The sequence below is a fragment of the Pseudorasbora parva genome, chromosome 5 (assembly GCF_024679245.1).
Source record: "Pseudorasbora parva isolate DD20220531a chromosome 5, ASM2467924v1, whole genome shotgun sequence".
Classification (NCBI taxonomy): domain Eukaryota; kingdom Metazoa; phylum Chordata; class Actinopteri; order Cypriniformes; family Gobionidae; genus Pseudorasbora; species Pseudorasbora parva.
In genome coordinates this window covers 24,459,446-24,479,018 of record NC_090176.1, presented here as the reverse complement: position 1 = coordinate 24,479,018, position 19,573 = coordinate 24,459,446, and the positions used below count along the sequence as shown (strand labels likewise).

The following is a 19,573-nucleotide window of genomic DNA, read 5'->3' as shown; positions in this document are numbered from 1 at the left end:
AAGAACAATAGATCATGTGACAAGAACTTTCATTAACAATACACGTAACACGTTATGCTATTGTACATCAAAATATGAATAGCCTATACAGTTCATGACATTTTAAATTAGCCTACTTTAATGTTCATTGCTACCAAAAACCTGAGGAGACAGAACTTACCGTGTGATCCGGCACACCAGAAGCGTTGTAACAGCGAGTGTTAATGCGCACAGACCAGAGGCCTTTAGCTTTATAGTGTGCACGCGAGTAATGCATTGACCTGCTCTCTGTCTTCAGCGCGCGGAACTCTGTCCTGGACACCTGTCACACGGCACTTTCCTCTCATCCAATATTGACACAGGGAGTCAAATGGGAGGTCCACAGTAGATTACTTCTCTCTATTATGTCAATCATGTCGCTCTGTGCAAACCGACCTCGTTTCGTCGAGATAAAACGCGTTGAGACATCTGGAGCGGATGGGCGCGCGAGGTCAAGGCGCGAGGACGTACAAAGATGACCTCTTCAACTTCATAAAATAAAAAAATTAAAGATAGAAAGGAAAAAGTAAACGGGGGAAAATCCGCTTTATTGCATGTGAATTGCATGTTTTCATAAATATAAAAAGAGTAGCCTATATCGAATATTGCTCCGTTCATGTTAGCACTTTTTTTGTACTTTTTACAAGAAAATGGATAAAGAAACAAGCTTAAAGCAGCAAAGCACAGGCAATTTTTATTTTTCAATTATTTTAATCACTGCACCCTTTTTGTTGTTAATTCACTGTAGACTAAACACTTCGGAGTGACAAAATAATTTAATAAACACAAAAACACGCTTAAAAGAATTTTGCTAATTGTTTTAGATGGGGTATGGATAGACTGTAGCATATCTCGCTGCTGTTAATGGCATTAAACCGTAACTAATTATCAATGAAAATAATATAGGGAAATGGCTAATCAAAATAAAAAAGTCCATATTTCCAATGATACTGTCGGCTTTTCGTTAAACTTTTTAGTTCAATTTTCGTTCTTATTTCTCTATCAAAACACTCGACATAAAACAGCTGGTGTGCGTCTGCCCCCTACTGGATTTGAAAACAATGACAAAATTAAAGTCGCTTAAAAAAAGCTTTTTTTAAGTTTGGACGAAGTGCATATCTTACGTTTAAAACAGAAAAGAAATGGAGGGTAAGTTGTCACTTTTACTAGTCATTACTCGTGATATATTATTATTTATTGTGTTATAGGTACATTGCCATTTAAGTTCTTGTAATATTTTTTTGGAAATAAATTATTACTTTTATTCTATTCACGAGCTAGGATGCAGTGAGTAAAACATTTGTAATGTTACAAAACATGTGTATCAAATAAATGCTTTCCATTTATCAAAGATTACAGAAAACAATTGCTTTCAACCATTGATAATAATTCTAAGTTTATTGCGCATAAAATCAGCATATTAGAATGATTTCTGAAGAATAGAATGATGCTGAAAATTCAGCTTTGACATCACAGATATCACTTACATTTCAATATATATTCAATGTTCCCCTGTTAAAATGTTGCATTAAAAATTTCAATTATTAAAATAAAATGGACAAACATGTTTAAATGACACCTTTATTAATAAGTGGAGAAAAACAAGGAGGGAGTAATCTGAATCAGGTTAGTATTATAGTGGATGGAAAGACTGAGCTAAGCTATAAAAACGAGACTAACTGGCCCCAAATTTCTCTCTTTCCTGAGGGGTTTCCTTAGCTGGCCTGCGAGAGTCTTTTCAGATATGCCTCCCAGCCTGCTGTTCTGTATTCTTCTGCAGCTCTGATCCGATCTGGGCTGGCAAGAATACCCCGTCCCACAATGATGATATCAGAGCCTTTAGTGAAGATCACATCTTCTGCACTTGAATACTGCTGTCCAAGTCCATCCTCGGTCACTGGAGAATAAAAGATAACTACATTAAAAACAACACGGGTATCTGATCGGTAAGAGCAGGCAAATAGAAGCCAAATTCTACATTCTTCTTAACAGTAGACAATATTCTCTCTCATACCAAACTCTTTATTTGGTCTTATGAGACACAAGAAAGCTTAAGCCAAAACAATGTGTATACAGTAGTAAAATGTACCTCCTGTCTGCATTTGGACTCCTGGAGTCATGTGAACCAGACCAGGCTTGTCACTGATCTTTGATCCACTTATAAAGCCAAACACAAAATCAGAATGATCTTCAGCCATCTTGACCTAAAAGACATTTCAATCAAATCAAATAAGTGGCTTAAATCATGAGAAAGTCCTTAAAGTCACCATGAAATCAAAACGGATAATTCTTATGTTTCGTAATTTATTAATTCATGTGCTCTGATTATTAATCAAAATAACTTATCAAAATAAAATCTCATTTGAGAAGCTGTTTCATTTGGATATACACTGATCAGGTATAACATTATGACCACCTTCCTAATATTGTGTTGGTCCCCCTTATGCTGTCAGAACAGACCTGACCCATCGAGGCATGGACTTCACTAGACCCACATGGATGGCAGGACCCAAGGTTTTTAAGCAGAACATTGCCCAAAGCATCACACTGCCTCTGTCGGCTTGCCTTTCCATCTGTGATATGATTCATCAAACCATGCCATCTTACATTTCTCTGTGGTCCAGTCCTGATGGTCACGTGCCTGCTGTTAGCTTTTTTGGCGGTGGACAACATTAGTTCAGGCAGGCCACGTAGTCAAGCTCCACTATCAGCTGGTTTCAACTCCGCCCAAATCAGTCGATCCGATTCCTATGCATTCAATTCGCAACTCTTAAACAGTGCAACCTACTCAAGCATAGCATCAGTTCAGTCTTCCACTGCACGCTGCTTTTCAAAGCCAGCTCCTCCTTAAACTGCGTTTAACTTAATGTCATTATGTTGGCATTTATGCATGCTCTGTTCTCAATGGGGGATTTACGCAGCCATTCAAGAAAAAAATTAAAATAAAGAAGGGAGGATGTCCCCAGTCTTGGATTTTCATGGAACTCATGAAAAGGATGGGGAATTTTGAACAGAGCCATATCATCATATGCAAATTTAGCAAAATATGCCAATAAAAGTTGACAAAAATGTGTCTGTTGTGTTTCTGACTTAAGTGGATCTGACTGAATCAGAGTTATTCACTCCACCTGTCAGTGGTCATAATGTTATGCCTGATCAGGGTATGTCACAATAGGGAAGAAAAGACAATTGCAACTAAAATCCTGCTGACTTTAAAGGGGTGGTAAAACACGATTTCACTTTTCTAACTTTAGCTAGTGTGTAATGTTGCTGTTTGAGCATAAACAACAACTGCAAAGTTACAACGTTCAAAGCAGCAAAGGGATATTTGCTTTTAAAGAAATCAACTTCTAAAGACTACAGCCAACGGCCGGTTGGGAACTACAGCCTTTATCCTTCAGACTTGCTGACGTCAACAGGTTCAATATTTACATAAACCCCTCCTCCGAGAATATTAAATAAGGGGAGCGAGGAGTGTGCTAGGCGGTTAGCTGGGTCAGCTAACCAATCTGAGCCCATTGCGCACTACAGCTTCATAGAACCAGGAAACTATAAGACCGTTTTTACAAGGAGAGACAGAGCCGTGTACAATAAATGTAAAATGTATGAAAAATAATGCAATTTTTTAAAAACAAAGCATGAAAACATGTTACAGTGCACCCCACAAACACAATCAAGCCTTCGAAAGAATGTTTTACCACCCCTTTAAAGGACTAAACTATGAATAAGAGAGTTAAGCTCTTGTAACAATTAAAGAATATTATTGATACAAAAAATATTGGAAGTGTTTCCATCTAGTTCTTGACAGATAGTAGTAGAAGATGTACCACTGCTTGAGTGTAATCCCCTGTTGCAAGGGAACCCTGTGAGCTCATCTGAGCAATGAGCAAACAGCCGTGACCCAGAGGCTTGCCGACTGCACCGAGACCCTGCAGCACACCCGGACCCGGCAACGCGTGGGCATTAATGATGTGTGCCCATGATGAGATCCGATAGAGACCACCTATAAAACCAAGAACAACATTTGTGCAGAAATTAAAATATTTAAGAAAAATTGTTCACTCAAAAAACACAATTCTTTACTTACCCCAATGTCATTCAAGGACTGTATGGCTTTATTTTTCCTGTGGGACACTTTTTGTTTATGTAAATTAATTTTTTTTAAATGCAGTTTTTTGGGCCATCTTGTCAGATGTGGACACTAAAAAACATCATGGAGAAATGCTGCATGAAGATCGTTCCACAGAATAAAGTCATACAGGTTTGGAATGACACAAGGGTGAGAGATGACAGAACTTTCATTTTTTTGGTGAACTATCCCTTTAAGAATACAGACATGAAAATAAGCACTGTGTAAGCAACATTTTTTTGTCAATGTTTTCTAAATATAAATGTCTAGGGAGAGAAACAATGAGTTGTATTAGCAGCACTTCATTTTGGAAACATACAACAGATATCCATTACTTTGATTAATTAAAAAAAAACTGTACCTTCTGATCACAATGCAAAAAGTGTTCTCTCAGCACTTCTCTTTACCAGTGTGTTTTCCGAATGCAAATGTGTAAAGATTTTTAAATCAAGATAAATTTACTGGAGATAAAAATATGACAATATGAAATCTTCTGTGAAACGGATACAAAGTCAATAGAGGACTATAACAAAAACAAATGAGACAATAGGAATGGGTTCAAAAATCAACCTAATTCAAAAGGAAGTTTACACAACTCATCAACAGATATATGTAAATTTATATATATTTAAAGATAAAACAGGACAAAAATACAACTGATTTTTATTTTTTTTCCAATGAATGCAACATTTAATGCCATGACTTTATGAATTTAGGACTTTCTGCTCTGATTTAAAGGACAACTCCGGGGAAAATTTTTAAGTTTATCTTGATCGTTATATCTTTGTGAGTACAGTCTATATATATATATATAAAATAAAAAAAAACGGATTGGTGCTTGCAACACGTTATTAAAGTTAATGCCCAGAACAGCTAGCCGACTAAAACAGGTGAATTTAAACAATGTCTAAGTGGCTAAACGCATCTCGTTGTCATGTAAGGGATCTGTTCATATTGGACAAACATTTTAATTGCATTGTGTGTCTGTTAAGAGGCACAAAGACCTCCTTTACGTTTATGTCCCCATAGCTGCCGCTTTAGCTGAGGGGGGGCTCTGGGCATTAACTTTAATAACGCTGCATTGCAAGCACCAATCCGGTTCGTTTGTTTTCCCTGTAGACTGTACTCACAAAAGTATAACGATCAAGATAAACATAAAAATTCCCAGGAGTTGTCCTTTAAGAACTTTGATTTCTCTAAGGATGAATTAAAGGGATAGTTCACCCAAAAATGAAAATTATATTATAATTTACTCATCCTCAAGTTGTTCCAAACCTGTAAGAGTTTCTTTGTTGAAAACAAAAGATATTTTGAAGAATGTTTGTAACCAAGCAGACAGAGCAATCATTGACCATCATAGTAGGGGAAAAAATACTATGGTAGTAAATGGCTGCTATATCTGCTGTTACAAATATGCTTTAATATATCTTCTTTAGTGTTCAGCAGATCAAAAAAAGTCATACAGGTCTGAAACAAGTTGAGGGTAAATGGCAGAATCTTCATTTTTGGGTGAACTAACCCTTTAAGACCTGCAGAAACCCTGTTTCTTGAACCTTATCCATTAAATCATAAATAACTGGAAAAATTAATGGCGCCTTCAAAATATGTTTTGTGGACAAATAGATGTAGAACCACTGGAATAGAGAAACTAAATTTTTATTTCGAACATCCAATTCAATAATAATAAAAAAACTCAACATTGAATGAACACTTTGGTCAATGGATATCTCGTGGAGACTATAATTTAAAGTTAAGACTCCACCATGTGGAACACACCTACCATCATACTGATGCTTGACTGTGTTCCCAATGTCCGCAAACTTGCGATCTTCAAAAATCAGGAAGTTGTGCTTTATAGCCAACTCTTTCAGATTGCTGGCGAAGTCTGCAGTGAAGTCCTGCAGGATGTCTACATGAGTCTTCAACACGCAAATCATTGGCCCCAATGTCACAGCGATCTCCAGCAGCTCCTCAGCACGAGTCACATCCGCAGACATGCACAGATTGCTCTTTTTGTCCTCCATGATCTTTAGGAGGCGGGCAGCTAAAGGGTGAGTGTCTGGCAACCCGGCTCGAGCCCCATAGCTGAGCTCCTTACAGTCCTTTTTAGGAGATGAGCAGCCATTCTTCTTTGCTGATACATAGGTCTTGTTTTCTTGAACAAATCTCTCGACGTTCTGAAAAGTGCCCATGTCTATTTGGCCAGCTTTAAGTAACACATCCAGAAGTCTGGAGATGGAAAAGACTGAATGTAGAGCGATGCCATTGTCAGCTAGCATGGCACTGCCTCCCTGCTCTCGGTCCAATAACACCACGGCATCTGTGATCTTCAGGCCTTCATTCTTAAGTAGCTCAGCAGTTTCTAAAACACTGCTGCCACTGGTCACCACATCCTCTACTATTAGGCATCTGTCACCAGGGTGGATGGTTCCCTCAATGAGACGTTTTGTTCCTAGAGGTTTTTAAAACATGTCAATATAGATCAGCATTATTTTAGTATAATTAATATAAACCAAATAATACTATTTAAGCGAACACACACACACAGAGAGAGAGAGAGAGAGAGAGAGAGAGAGAGAGAGAGAGAGAGAGAGAGAGAGAGAGAGAGAGAGAGAGAGAGAGAGAGAGAGAGAGAGAGAGAGAGAGAGAGAGAGAGAGAGAGAGAGAGAGAGAGAGAGAGAGAGAGAGAGAGAGAGAGAGAGAGAGAGAGAGAGAGAGAGAGAGAGAGAGAGAGAGAGAGAGAGAGAGATTAATGATTTTTTTTAAAATGATTTAATTAATACAGTGGCCCAGTAGGGCAGCTGTTTTAAATTAAACACAATGACGAAATCGCCACAACACAACGGAAATGCTCCCGACCACGAGGAGCACAATAAAGTTAGTTTTCCTTGACGTTGCTATGGTTGTTCTATAGATTGGCCAGTCTTACAAAGATGTATAAACACTACGATCAATTTTAAGTGTGTAACCATTGTATATTGACATGAAATATCAATTCAAACACACCTACATGCATTATAGCTGCATATTTATACTCGCAAACGTTTTTACTCACGATCACAGATCCAGGGAACATCTGCCAATTTCCACCAAGTGGTTGAAACGTATAATTTTATGAATTAAAATGACTTTTTTGTTTTTGTTTAAATGTTCAAATTCCAATTTTGTGCATTAGTCAGTTTTTTTAGAATACAACAAAATGGTGAAATTTTAACAAGTCTGTTTTTAAATGTTAAAAGTAATTTTAATTGATACAAATTACATGTTTCAACTGCATGGTGGAATTGGCAGACGTTCCCTTGGGCATCAAGCGCCATAACACCTTGTAAAAGCGTTTTCAAGTATAAATATGCAGCTATAATGCATGCGAGGGATTTTGAATTGATATTTCATGTCGATATACAATGGTTACACGCTTAAAACTGATCGTAGTGTTTATATCTTTGTAAGACTGGCCACTCTATAGAGCAATGGCAAGGAAAACTAACTTTATTAAACTCGAGAGCCCCCTCGTGGTCGGGAGCATTCCCGTTGTGTTGTGGCTCGTTTCCGTTGTGTTGTGGCGATTTTGTTGTGTTGTGGCTCGTTTCCGTTGTGTTGTGGCGATTTCGTTGTGTTGTGGTTTAATTCCGTTGTGGCGATTTCGTTGTGTTGTGGTTTAATTCCGTTGTGGCGATTTCGTAGCCTAGAAATCTAGACGCACCCTAGCGGCAGCAAATTTAATCTGTCCGCAAGTGTCGTCTAGGAACTCTCAATACCCGTTTGAGCTGTATTCCTCACAATCTGGACGGGCCAATCACATCGTGTATAGAGTCGGCGGGCGGGGCCATAATGATGACGGCCGAGTTGCGTTTGCGTGCTTCTAGTAAACACAGAAACTGGTGAACGGCGGTCTTTTCGAATCAGCGTTGACTGCGATTCTGGAAGACTTGGAGTTAAGTTTTTCTCTGAGAATAAAACAAAGATGGCACTGAAGTCATTCTTAAAAAGGGAAGATGTGTTCGGAGTTTTGCCGACCGGATACAGCGAATGTTTAATCTAACAACAAACTCTGTTTCACCTTCGTTGCTCTGGTTGGTGTAGCGCTATCCTATCGCGTGCAGAGGGAGTTTGAAAAGACAACCGTTTATCCCGCCCCTCGGATTGAGCCCCGTCTATGGTGAGTTTCCAGACCAAATATCTTGATGTGGGTCTGGCTTGTCAGGCTAGCGATTTCCTTGTGTTATGGTTTAATTCCGTTGTGGCGATTTCGTTGTGTTGTGGTTTAATTCCGTTGGGGCGATTTTCATTGTGTTGTGGTTTAATTCCGTTGTGGCGATTTCATTGTGCTGTGGTTTAATTCCGTTGTGGCGATTTCATTGTGTTGTGGTTTAAAGGGGGGGTGAAACACTCAGTTTCAGTCAGTGTCATGTCAATCTTGAGTACCTATAGAGTAGCATTGCATCCTGCATATCTCCGAAAAGTCTTTATTTTTTTTATAATTATATAAGAAAGATGCGCTGTTCCGAGTCTTTCCGAAAAAAGCCGAGCGGGTGGGGGCGTGTCGTGTGAGCGGAGCTAAATAATGACGTGTGCGCGCCGCTGTTATTGTGTTGAGTGCTGTCATCCCTAACAGCGGGGAAAAAACTTTATTCAAAATAAAAATATGGCTTTTAATCAGATACAGCCATACATCTATGATCCGGAATCAGACCCAGAGGCTGCAGTTGAACAGGAGCAGCAGCAAAAACGACTAGAGCAGGACGTCTCTATGTGGTACGATATACACTAACTATATAATATGCTTAGCGGCTTGTGTTATTTACATATTTATACTTGAATTATATCGTCGTATTTTTGTCTTTGAAGGTGTACATGTGGGAAGTGCAGTTGTGCACGTGTGTTTGTGTGTTTACGCGTGGTTTGTGTAGACAGGTTAAGTTAGTGTTTACATAGATAGACACGGAATAGTAGCGCATTTGAATGAAGAAGCGTGCTTATTTAGTTCAACATATTTCCCCCCTCTTTGTGTATTGTTGAGTGCTTTTACAATACACAAACATAAAGTTACACATATAGTGGCCAGCTAAACAAATGTACACGCACTACACATCGCATGCTCCATTGATCAATTTCTATATATAGTAATATATATAGTAACTATACGTGATCATGTTTGGGCTACTTGATGAGCATAGACACAGACATTTGAAGCAGTCTAACTCACCGCCCGCGGTTCTAACGTTGGGACTGCTCCATCCTTCAGCATTAGGCTATTGGAAAATCCGGCGTCATGCTGGGCCATGTTTATGAAACAGTCGGCACCGAAATGCAGCGAACAGATATAAACATTCGCGCAACTCAGTTGCTGATCCGGAAAAGCAAATTACATCCACTGTTGCCTTACCGCGGGGTTTTGGGGGAATCTGTGCAGGACTGTCTTGGTCTGGCAACCAAAAACGCACTTTTTGATGTCATTGTTAATTGTGCACATTACCTGTGCAGCGCAGCCTACGAGCGCTTTGATGGGCATAGCCTGTTGCTTTCGCTCTCTCCCTCTCTCTCTCTCCCTCTCTCTCTCTCACACGCTTCCGGTAGAATTGTCCGTAAGGCCCATACAAGGAAATTCCGCCCCCACTAACGTCAATGGGGACGCATGATCGCAAAAAACTTGCCGAAACTTATGACTAACCGGAAGTAGTATTTTTGACAAAGAAATACTCCCATCAAACGTCCACCTTAACTTTTGAAACTTTGTCCATGTTTAGTATGGGATTCCATGTCTTTAACAGTGTAAAAAGATCAGTATGCATGAAACAGCATTTCACCCCCCCTTTAATTCCGTTGTGGCGATTTCATTGTGTTGTGGTTTAATTCCGTTGTGGCGATTTCATTGTGCTGTGGTTTAATTCCGTTGTGGCGACTTCATTGTGTTATGGTTTAATTCCGTTGTGGCGACTTCATTGTGTTGTGGTTTAATTCCGTTGTGGCGATTTCATTGTGTTGTGGTTTAATTCCGTTGTGGCGATTTCATTGTGTTATGGTTTAATTCGGTTGTGGCGATTTCATTGTGTTGTGGTTTAATTCCGTTGTGGTTTAATTCCATTGTGGCGATTTCATTGTGTTGTGGTTTAATTCCGTTGTGGCGATTTCATTGTGTTGTGGTTTAATTCCGTTGTGGCGATTTCATTGTGTTATGGTTTAATTCCGTTGTGGAGATTTCTTGTGTTATGGTTTAATTCCGTTGTGGCGATTTCATTGTGTTGTGGTTTAATTCCGTTGGGGGCGATTTCATTGTGTTGTGGTTTAATTCCGTTGTGGCGATTTCATTGTGTTATGGTTTAATTCCGTTGTGGCGATTTCATTGTGTTGTGGTTTAATTCCGTTGTGGCGATTTCATTGTGTTATGGTTTAATTCCGTTGTGGCGATTTCATTGTGTTGTGGTTTAATTCCGTTGTGGCGATTTCATTGTGCTGTGGTTTAATTCCGTTGTGGCGACTTCATTGTGTTGTGGTTTAATTCCGTTGTGGCGATTTCATTGTGTTATGGTTTAATTCCGTTGTGGCGACTTCATTGTGTTGTGGTTTAATTCCGTTGTGGCGATTTCATTGTGTTGTGGTTTAATTCCGTTGTGGCGATTTCATTGTGTTATGGTTTAATTCGGTTGTGGCGATTTCATTGTGTTATGGTTTAATTCCGTTGTGGCGATTTCATTGTGTTGTGGTTTAATTCCATTGTGGCGATTTCATTGTGTTGTGGTTTAATTCCGTTGTGGCGATTTCCTTGTGTTGTGGTTTAATTCCGTTGTGGCGATTTCATTGTGTTATGGTTTAATTCCGTTGTGGAGATTTCTTGTGTTATGGTTTAATTCCGTTGTGGCGATTTCATTGTGTTGTGGTTTAATTCCGTTGGGGGCGATTTCATTGTGTTGTGGTTTAATTCCGTTGTGGCGATTTCATTGTGTTATGGTTTAATTCCGTTGTGGCGATTTCATTGTGTTGTGGTTTAATTCCGTTGTGGCGATTTCATTGTGTTATGGTTTAATTCCGTTGTGGCGATTTCATTGTGTTGTGGTTTAATTCCGTTGTGGCGATTTCATTGTGCTGTGGTTTAATTCCGTTGTGGCGACTTCATTGTGTTATGGTTTAATTCCGTTGTGGAGATTTCTTGTGTTATGGTTTAATTCCGTTGTGGCAATTTCATTGTGTTGTGGTTTAATTCCGTTGGGGGCGATTTCATTGTGTTGTGGTTTAATTCCGTTGTGGCGATTTCATTGTGTTATGGTTTAATTCCGTTGTGGCGATTTCATTGTGTTGTGGTTTAATTCCGTTGTGGCGATTTCATTGTGTTATGGTTTAATTCCGTTGTGGCGATTTCATTGTGTTGTGGTTTAATTCCGTTGTGGCGATTTCATTGTGCTGTGGTTTAATTCCGTTGTGGCTATTTCATTGTGTTGTGATTTAATTCCGTTGTGGCGATTTCATTGTGCTGTGGTTTAACTCCGTTGTGGCGATTTCGTTGTGTTGTGGTTTAATTTAGTACAGCTGAACTACTGGGCCACCGTACATTAACCTATAATACAGACTCACACTGCAAATCACACCATGAAATATATATAAAGTATCCACTATTATTTGTACATTCAGAGTTATTAATAGCAACTGTAAATTCCACGTTTTCAAACAAAAATCAATATATAATCAACTATATATATATATATAAAGTTCTTGTTTGAACATCAAATCTAATTCGTTTTACTAAAAAGCTAAACGCTAACAAACAATTGAGTGTGTCTTCTGTGTCCAAATACTTTTGGGGAGGTATACGGTAAACATATTTTTATTGATGAAGCGGAGAGAAATACCATAGTCCTTCATCTCCTTTCGTCGAATAAGCATGGGGTATTGTTTGGTAGAGCAGATGATTGTGGCCAGAGGAAGAGCTGTGTAAGGGACGCCACACACACTATCAAACTGAAGCCCTGCATCCTCAGCACGCTTATGAAGAAGGGTTGCCACCTGATCAAAAACAAATACAATTGACATCTGATCAGCGAATGACATCCAATTAAAGAAGGATATGTTTTCTAAAACAATGTTGGTAGGAAAATAAACAGGATATGATGTACGATAACATATTTGTGGCATAATAGCGTAATAGCAAAGTGAGCACGTGTTTACCTGGTTCATCAACTCTGGATGGGACACTATTACTCTAAGATCAAAATAGATCGGCGAAGTGAGTCCACTTTTAAGCTTATAAGTCCCAAACTTGACGGCTTGGATGTTGTGTAGTTTCAGGATTAAATTATTTATAGACATGTCATCCATTTCAATTTGATCAGTTAAGTTCCGCCAATCACTGGGGTAGAGTGCGGGGTACTAGTGATTCCTTCGCTCAAGACACAAACCATGCAGCTTGAGTGACGCAACACACACGTGATACACCAACTTGCGGATGTGAGATCATTCGACAAAATAAACCATTAAAATATGTTTATTAATAAATCAATTAATTATATGTTTATGAATTAATATGTTTAACTCTTAATACATTCAAAAAAAAAATAAAGATTTATTTTTTTATTTAATCAGACTCATTGCTCATGCTTGCATAGTTTACTAAACTCGCACAATAAAATAATGTTTACACATGTTTTGCACCATTTGACCAAATTACAGCTTGATTGTAAATTTAAACTATGTTGTTCACAATTATATTGACTTAATTTTTAATCTCAAGCTCTTTAACATCACTTAATAATCAAGTAAAGTTTAGTCAAACAATGTTTGTTAAACAATATAAATCCCTTTCACACAATCATTATTTAATTTTTTTGTATTTATTCAGAACAATCTATACGTATTTAAGAAGTAGAAAAAATAAATTACAATTTCATATAAAAACCAACAACTTATGCCATGTCTCACCCCCCCCCCCCCCCACACACACACACACAAATAAATAAACATTGTAACGTTGCATAGTTTGATGTCTATAGGTCTTTTATTTTGAAAAGCATGCAAGTAATTTCCATAGACTGTAAAAAGATACTACACAAACCTAAATGCTAAATGCAAATAAAAAGAAGTTTAAAAAATAAAAACAGGTTCAATGTGTTTTAAAGGGTCCGCAATTGTGATCAGAACAATTACTTTAGTGAGCTGTCCCGAAAAGTAATTTTGTAATGTTTTAATCACATGATTCAGTGTAACGTTTCTGGCTTGTTCCTGTGAATGTTTATCATCTGTGGAATAATCAGTGATATACTGTCTGACCAAAGGTAATGTATTGAAGATTAGACCACACCGATCTGAGGTGTAAGCAAAAAAAGCGCTAGTCATGTGCTGTGCTGAGCTGTCTGTCCTCTGATCAACTTCTACATTTCTGCGGCAGCACAGTTGAGAAAGATGAAGAGAAGACTTCTGCTGGTGTCTAACTCCACACTTCATGGAGGAGGATATCTTCAACACTGTCAGCAGCACATCCAAGACTTTTTTGGAAAGTAAGTTGCTTGCTAATTAACTATGTAACGTTAGCCTAATAAAGGATTGGAATGTTACAGTATATTGTCAAAACAGTCATAAAGCCCTTTATATTAATATTCTGATATTGTTTCCTGATTTTATGTCTGTAATGTATACAGGCTTGTTACAAAGTACAAGTACATTCTTTGGACATAAACACCAGTTATGGCATTTTTAAACATGTTGTATAAGCTGCACAAGACAACTTTTTTGGAATAAAATGAATCTGAACCTAGTTATTAGTGTGAATAGCTGTTTAACTGTTCTACAGGGGAGTAAAGAGGATCCTGTTTGTCCCGTATGCACTGCACGATCGAGATGCCTATACCAAGACTGCCAGAGACAAGTTTAAGACGTTAGGTTTGTGTCTTTATTGATTTGAACACGCATATCGAGCACACACACAAGACAATCACTGCCACATGATTGCTCTTTATCTCTGATGTACTCTTCTTTTCTCTGATTCTAGGCTATGAGGTGGACAGTGTCCATGAGACACAAGACCCCGTGGATGCTGTTAGGAATGCTGAAGGAATATTCATTGGTATGAAGGAAAAAAATAAACTATTATATATATATATATATATATATATATATATATATATATATATATATATATATATATATATATATATATATATATATATATATATATATATATAAATATATATAATGCACTTAAAACTAATAACACAGTTATTATAAGACATTTATAAGATAGATTTAAAATCATTTTAGATAGTGCAAAACATAAATCCAGTCTTAACCTGCTTACAAAATCTATCAGATTACTGATACTACTGTTTAATAAACATATAATAATAATAATAATAATAATAATAATAGCAAGAGTATTTAAATCATTGCTTTGCTGTTTAAGACTGATTTAGATTTTTTTTTTTACAATAATGATTTACAATAATGGAAATATTACATGTTTTTGGTGAGTTTATAATGTAATGTTTATAATAAAAAAAAATATTACATTAATAGCTCTAGATTATTACATTTTGAGAAAATTATTACATCATGAACATTTTATAATAATAATAATAATAATATAATACTTTTTACAGTTATTACATGACTTGCTATAGGTCTGTACTATACTGTCTCTACTCATTTCAGTGAATGCTTTGCCATTATTCATCTAATTTAATAATATAATATATTAAAAAAAGACACTCAATCTAATGCCAATTTTTGTGTTCATTAGGTGGCGGTAACACCTTCCGCCTGCTGAAAGCTCTTTATGACAACAAGCTGATAACTGAGATTAGGAAGAGAGTTTTACAGGTGAATTAGTGTCTTCTTTATTCAAAATCTGAAATATACTGCAATTTCCTATAACAGGTGTGGATTTTATCTCATAGGATGGAATCCCTTACATGGGATCAAGTGCAGGCACCAACGTCTCCACCATCAGCATCAGCACCACCAATGACATGCCTATCGTCTATCCACCCACTTTTGCTGCCATTGCTTTAGTGCCCTTCAATATTAACCCTCACTATCTGGATACTGATCCAAACAGCAGACATATGGGCGTACGTACAAGATGCTGGAGATACTTCATAAGCAATTATCTTTTTTTGTCTCTTATAAAAATCCAAAAAGCATGCATTGCTGTATTGTGCTTAAATGCATTGCCATTAGATAATAAAAAACATATGAAATATATAAAATATAATAAACCAAACTTTATGTAGATCTTTTAGGCTTAATTTACATAGATTTAATTTAGCATTTTACAGGAAACGCGTGAACAGAGAATCACCCAGTACCACGAGGAGCCGGACACACCATGTGTGCTGGTATGTCAAGCATGCGCTACTGTTCAAAAGTTCCGGGTCTGTTTGAAATATTGAGAAATGTTAAAAATCAAAAGTAGCCATTTTCTATTTGATTATATTTTAAAATGTAGTTTATTGCGGAGTTGAATTTTCAGCATCATTACTCTAGTCTTCATTCTGATATGATGATTTCATGGTCAAGAAAGCTAATTTGATTTCATATTTTTAAAGGATTTTTAAATCAATAGAAAGTAAAAAAAAAAAAAAAATTACATTATAAAGGTATTTTCTGTCACGTTTGACCAATTTAATAAAATAATACAAATATGAATTTCATAAACACACACACACACACCTTACAGACCCCAAACCTTTGTGTATTCTCATATCAGTTGTTATTCCAGCACAGCAGAAGCTGAGCACTAACACAAACCTGTGCTGTTGATGGCAGGGTCTTCGGGAAGGCTCGATGCTTTTAGTGGAGGGAAACAAAGCCACCTTACTTGGGAGCACAAACGCACGACTGTTCCAGAGGTAATGTAGAGCAATTGGAACATTTAACAGAAAAAACAATGATAAATAGGCACAGTAAGTGACACTGTTGATTTCTTTTTCCTCAGAGGGAAGAAAACCACAGAGTATGAACCAGGAAGTGATCTCAGCTTCTTACTGACAGATGTACAATGAATTGCGACATCACGTACAATGCAAACATCTTTATAATAAATACTAAAATCCACAATAGCATTTAAATGTCTCAATTGTTTTCTCATTTATAGCTGTTTGCTTTAAGTACAAAAGCCATAGAAGCACTGTAGATTCTAAATATGATTATTCTTGAAGTTAAAGTCTGCATCTGGTTATTCATCAACCAGATAAGCATTAACAGTTACATTTACAACAGTTACAAAAATCCTGTCTTATCAAGTTCAACGCTGGAGATTAGAAAATAGTGTTAAGATAACAAGAACTTTAGACACTAAAACAATTAGATACTACATTCAAGTCAAGTACAGAATTTAAGCACCAGCTATATTCATAAATAAGACAAAAACAACAATCCAACTACATCAGTATGTGTTTATTTTTAACTACAGAAGCATTAACAGCATATTTCTGAACAACATCAAGGGGGGAAGGAAAGTCAAAAATCAGTGATCTATGTTTTTAAACATGGTGGATTCTCAAAAATACTTATTTTTGTTGCTATAATTATGTTCTATTATTATAAGTTTTTTATTACAAACTTTACAAACAAAAGAGAACATATCCTGGATCCTTTTAAAATGCATAATTTTGATTGAAGTATACACATTTTCATTTAGACAACATACTTATGGCAACCCAATATGGGTAAATTCATATGGGCAGCAGCATTACTATAATACAGCAACGTAAGAAATCCAGGTGTGTTTTTCAGTATCATGGGTTGTGTTTTTCAAAGATCTAAAACTATGAACAGCAACCTTTAATCCACAAAATCAAATTAACATCAGCCAAATAACTTTTTTCAAATGTTGCTCCTAAGGATTCCCACCTCAATTCCCCCAAATTGTATAAATTGATCACTTTGGGAGAATTTTTATGTTCTAATCATGTACCTTTAAAAAACAGACTAGTGTTTGATCTATAAAAATACTTCTGAATCTGAAAACTAAAGGTAAATTAATATATTGTTCATAAGAAATGCTACTTTTTTATTGCTCTATTGTGCAAAATGTTGATTATTTTCTCTTTTTATAATACAAATTCAACCAAATGCTCTTAATGCGCAAATGTAACCCTGCTCTAAAATAACGTGTTTACAGTAGACAGTCATGAATATTTTCTCAAAATAATACACCTTACCCCCAAATAAGAAATCCAGAGTCCAAAAATCCCAACAGCTGAAACAACTGCAAAGAAAACAGATAAGAACCAAAAGTCCGAAGTCCTGCAGAAAAGCCCCCAAACAGCAGAAACTGAGCGCCATTAAACAATATAACAAAAAGGTTTCTTCAACAGAAGCAGAACCAGCAATCTTATAATGTATCACACTACATCATGTCTTTCCTCAAAATAAAAAAAGTAAAAATCATGATCTCATTTTGCATTATTTAAGTTTCATTACCTTTATTATGGTTACTTGTAAACGATTTGAAATGTATTATGATTTAAATGGTTAACTGAAAAACAATTCTTGTTTTAAGACTCAGTGCAGATAAAGAGGGATGGGAGCACAGGGGAAAAGGATTGGCACAAGGCTTTAGTCTTATTAGCAGAACATCACGGTTGTGCACCATTCAAATGACAGCAGTCATCTCACTCATCTGGGCTGTCTGGATGACCGCTCCGACGTGTGCATTTACTGCACGCTCCTGTGGATGTGGCATCGTTGGTGATGACCTTCACCGGTGAAGGTAAAAAAACCTCAGGCTTCTGTGTTTTTGTCTCCGTTCTCCTGAGGCTGAAGCTGCTCTTTCTCAATGCTATCGTCCTGTGGCGGCCGCACGCGTTTGAAGAAGCCCAGCTGAAGTGGAGAGAACACAAGATGAGACCTCCAAAGCAAGTGACCACTATCTAGTCTCTGATATCTGCATGTATAGTTCAATACCAAAACTTTCAGCACTGATCAATCATTAAATAAACATAAAAAAATAATAATAATAAAAAAAACAACAACTATTGAATAGGTCACATAATTGCAAGTAACAACAAGTAGACACATTTAAGCTCTCACTCATTATGGGCTAAATAAATAAATAATTTTTAAATAAATGTATTATATCCATAACATTTTATTTAATAGGTCACAAAGTAGCCTATGTTTAGCGGTCACTCACAAGGGGCTAAATAAATCCCCCCTGTAGTCAATAATTGTATCCCTTAAATCTCATCTTTGATCACCAAAACGACTTTAAATGTTTTGTCCTGTGAAAATGTATTCCTTAAAATAGCCTGAGTGTAACTCTACACTCTTGCTTCATTTAGTATATGTGAAACCATGAATACACAAATGAGCCCTGCCTCCACTCACACCACCTCAGAGACCCACTCGCTTAAAGGAACTGCATGCAAGAAATGAATTTCAATTAATCATAAAATGGCCCTGATATGTCACTAGACATCAATAAATCATGTTAATTTCAAATACTTATATCACATAACAGTAGTCCGGTCAGGATATTGTCATTTAAAAGCCCTCAACTGATGTTGATGTTAACATGTTGTGTTTTGGCCTGAAGCTCCACCCTCCACCTATCGACCAATGACAAAGTCAGTAGTGTTTCAGCATCCGGGTTGCCAGATCTGCTCTAGTTACCACGTTCCTGCTGATCCTGCAGCCTATCTGGCAACCTCGAATCAGGGGGAGGGGGAGAGGGGATACACCGCTCTACAGTAATCTGAAAGTGATTGCAGTACCAGTTTTGGCCACAATCTTACATACACTTCCTTTAACTTTTTATCAAGTTACTGTAGTAAACGCTGCACAAAGGTATCACTCTTTACAACGATGGACCCATAACAGTTATTAATATGATTAGCCTTTGGCTTGACTATGTTAACAGCTAATAATGTGTTTCTTACGTTACATAAACCATGTTCCCATTCTAAGTTTGCCGCATAAAAATCAGCCTCTTTAGAAACGCTTTAAACATCATAGAACATCAGTGGAGAAAGGCATATAGTTCATCATAAAATTGTAATATACATCATATACATAATCCACCCGGTATATTGGTAAATGTATAAGATTTTTCATATCAACAGAAAAATTATATCTGGATAACCTGGCTTCTCTTGAGACTCCCCTGATTCAGAGAAGTTATAGCTAATGATATGCCAAAGGTAGTTTATGATGTAGAGAACACCGGTGATTTCAAATATATATACACATAGAGTTTGTCTATTTAGACACCTAGATGTCAGAAGTATTAGTGGTTCTAAGTTCTTACAGTAACCAATAAAATGTAATGTAATTTTATAAATAATATATTGGTTCCTGGTTGGTTCCTTAAGCCTAGTCCCAGACTTAAATTCATGTTTGAGCTGTTTTAAATGACAGCAACTTACACTAACACATCTCAAAATATGTCAATGCTACTGTTTTGTCTCAAGATGATGCACACCAGTAATATTTTTTTCT

The 19,573-nt window shown here is 36.9% G+C and overlaps 3 protein-coding genes across 4 annotated transcripts in view; 1 reads left to right on the top strand and 2 right to left on the bottom strand.

The window, feature by feature from the left end:
* Positions 1 to 1,397: 1,397 nt before the first annotated feature.
* Positions 1,398 to 12,529, bottom strand: umps (uridine monophosphate synthetase). The gene is made up of 6 exons (XM_067443578.1): positions 12,308 to 12,529; positions 11,992 to 12,145; positions 5,928 to 6,599; positions 3,846 to 4,021; positions 2,108 to 2,222; positions 1,398 to 1,915 (listed from the first exon to the last, which is right to left on the bottom strand). The coding sequence occupies exons 1-6, from the start codon at positions 12,455 to 12,457 to the stop codon at positions 1,734 to 1,736; spliced, it is 1,449 nt and encodes a 482-aa protein (XP_067299679.1). The 5' UTR covers positions 12,458 to 12,529; the 3' UTR covers positions 1,398 to 1,733.
* Positions 12,530 to 13,160: 631 nt separating this feature from the next.
* si:dkey-69o16.5 (Alpha-aspartyl dipeptidase-like) lies at positions 13,161 to 16,194 on the top strand. Of its 2 annotated transcripts, none has more exons than XM_067443576.1 (9): positions 13,161 to 13,410; positions 13,524 to 13,632; positions 13,926 to 14,014; positions 14,124 to 14,198; positions 14,871 to 14,950; positions 15,028 to 15,201; positions 15,409 to 15,468; positions 15,899 to 15,981; positions 16,068 to 16,194. In XM_067443576.1, exons 2-9 carry the CDS (start codon positions 13,538 to 13,540, stop codon positions 16,132 to 16,134), a joined length of 723 nt encoding a protein of 240 aa, XP_067299677.1. In that variant the 5' UTR covers positions 13,161 to 13,410; positions 13,524 to 13,537; the 3' UTR covers positions 16,135 to 16,194. The 2 variants fall into 2 exon arrangements, with proteins under 2 accessions (XP_067299677.1, XP_067299676.1); XM_067443575.1 differs by having other exon boundaries at positions 13,162 to 13,410; positions 13,529 to 13,632.
* Positions 16,195 to 16,513: 319 nt separating this feature from the next.
* itgav (integrin, alpha V) overlaps positions 16,514 to 19,573 on the bottom strand; it is a 34,771-nt gene continuing 31,711 nt past the window's right edge. Inside the window, exon 30 of the mRNA XM_067443574.1 lies at positions 16,514 to 17,956. Coding sequence (XP_067299675.1) covers positions 17,858 to 17,956 — 99 coding nt within the window. The 3' untranslated portion in view covers positions 16,514 to 17,857. The remainder of the gene's footprint in view (positions 17,957 to 19,573) is intronic.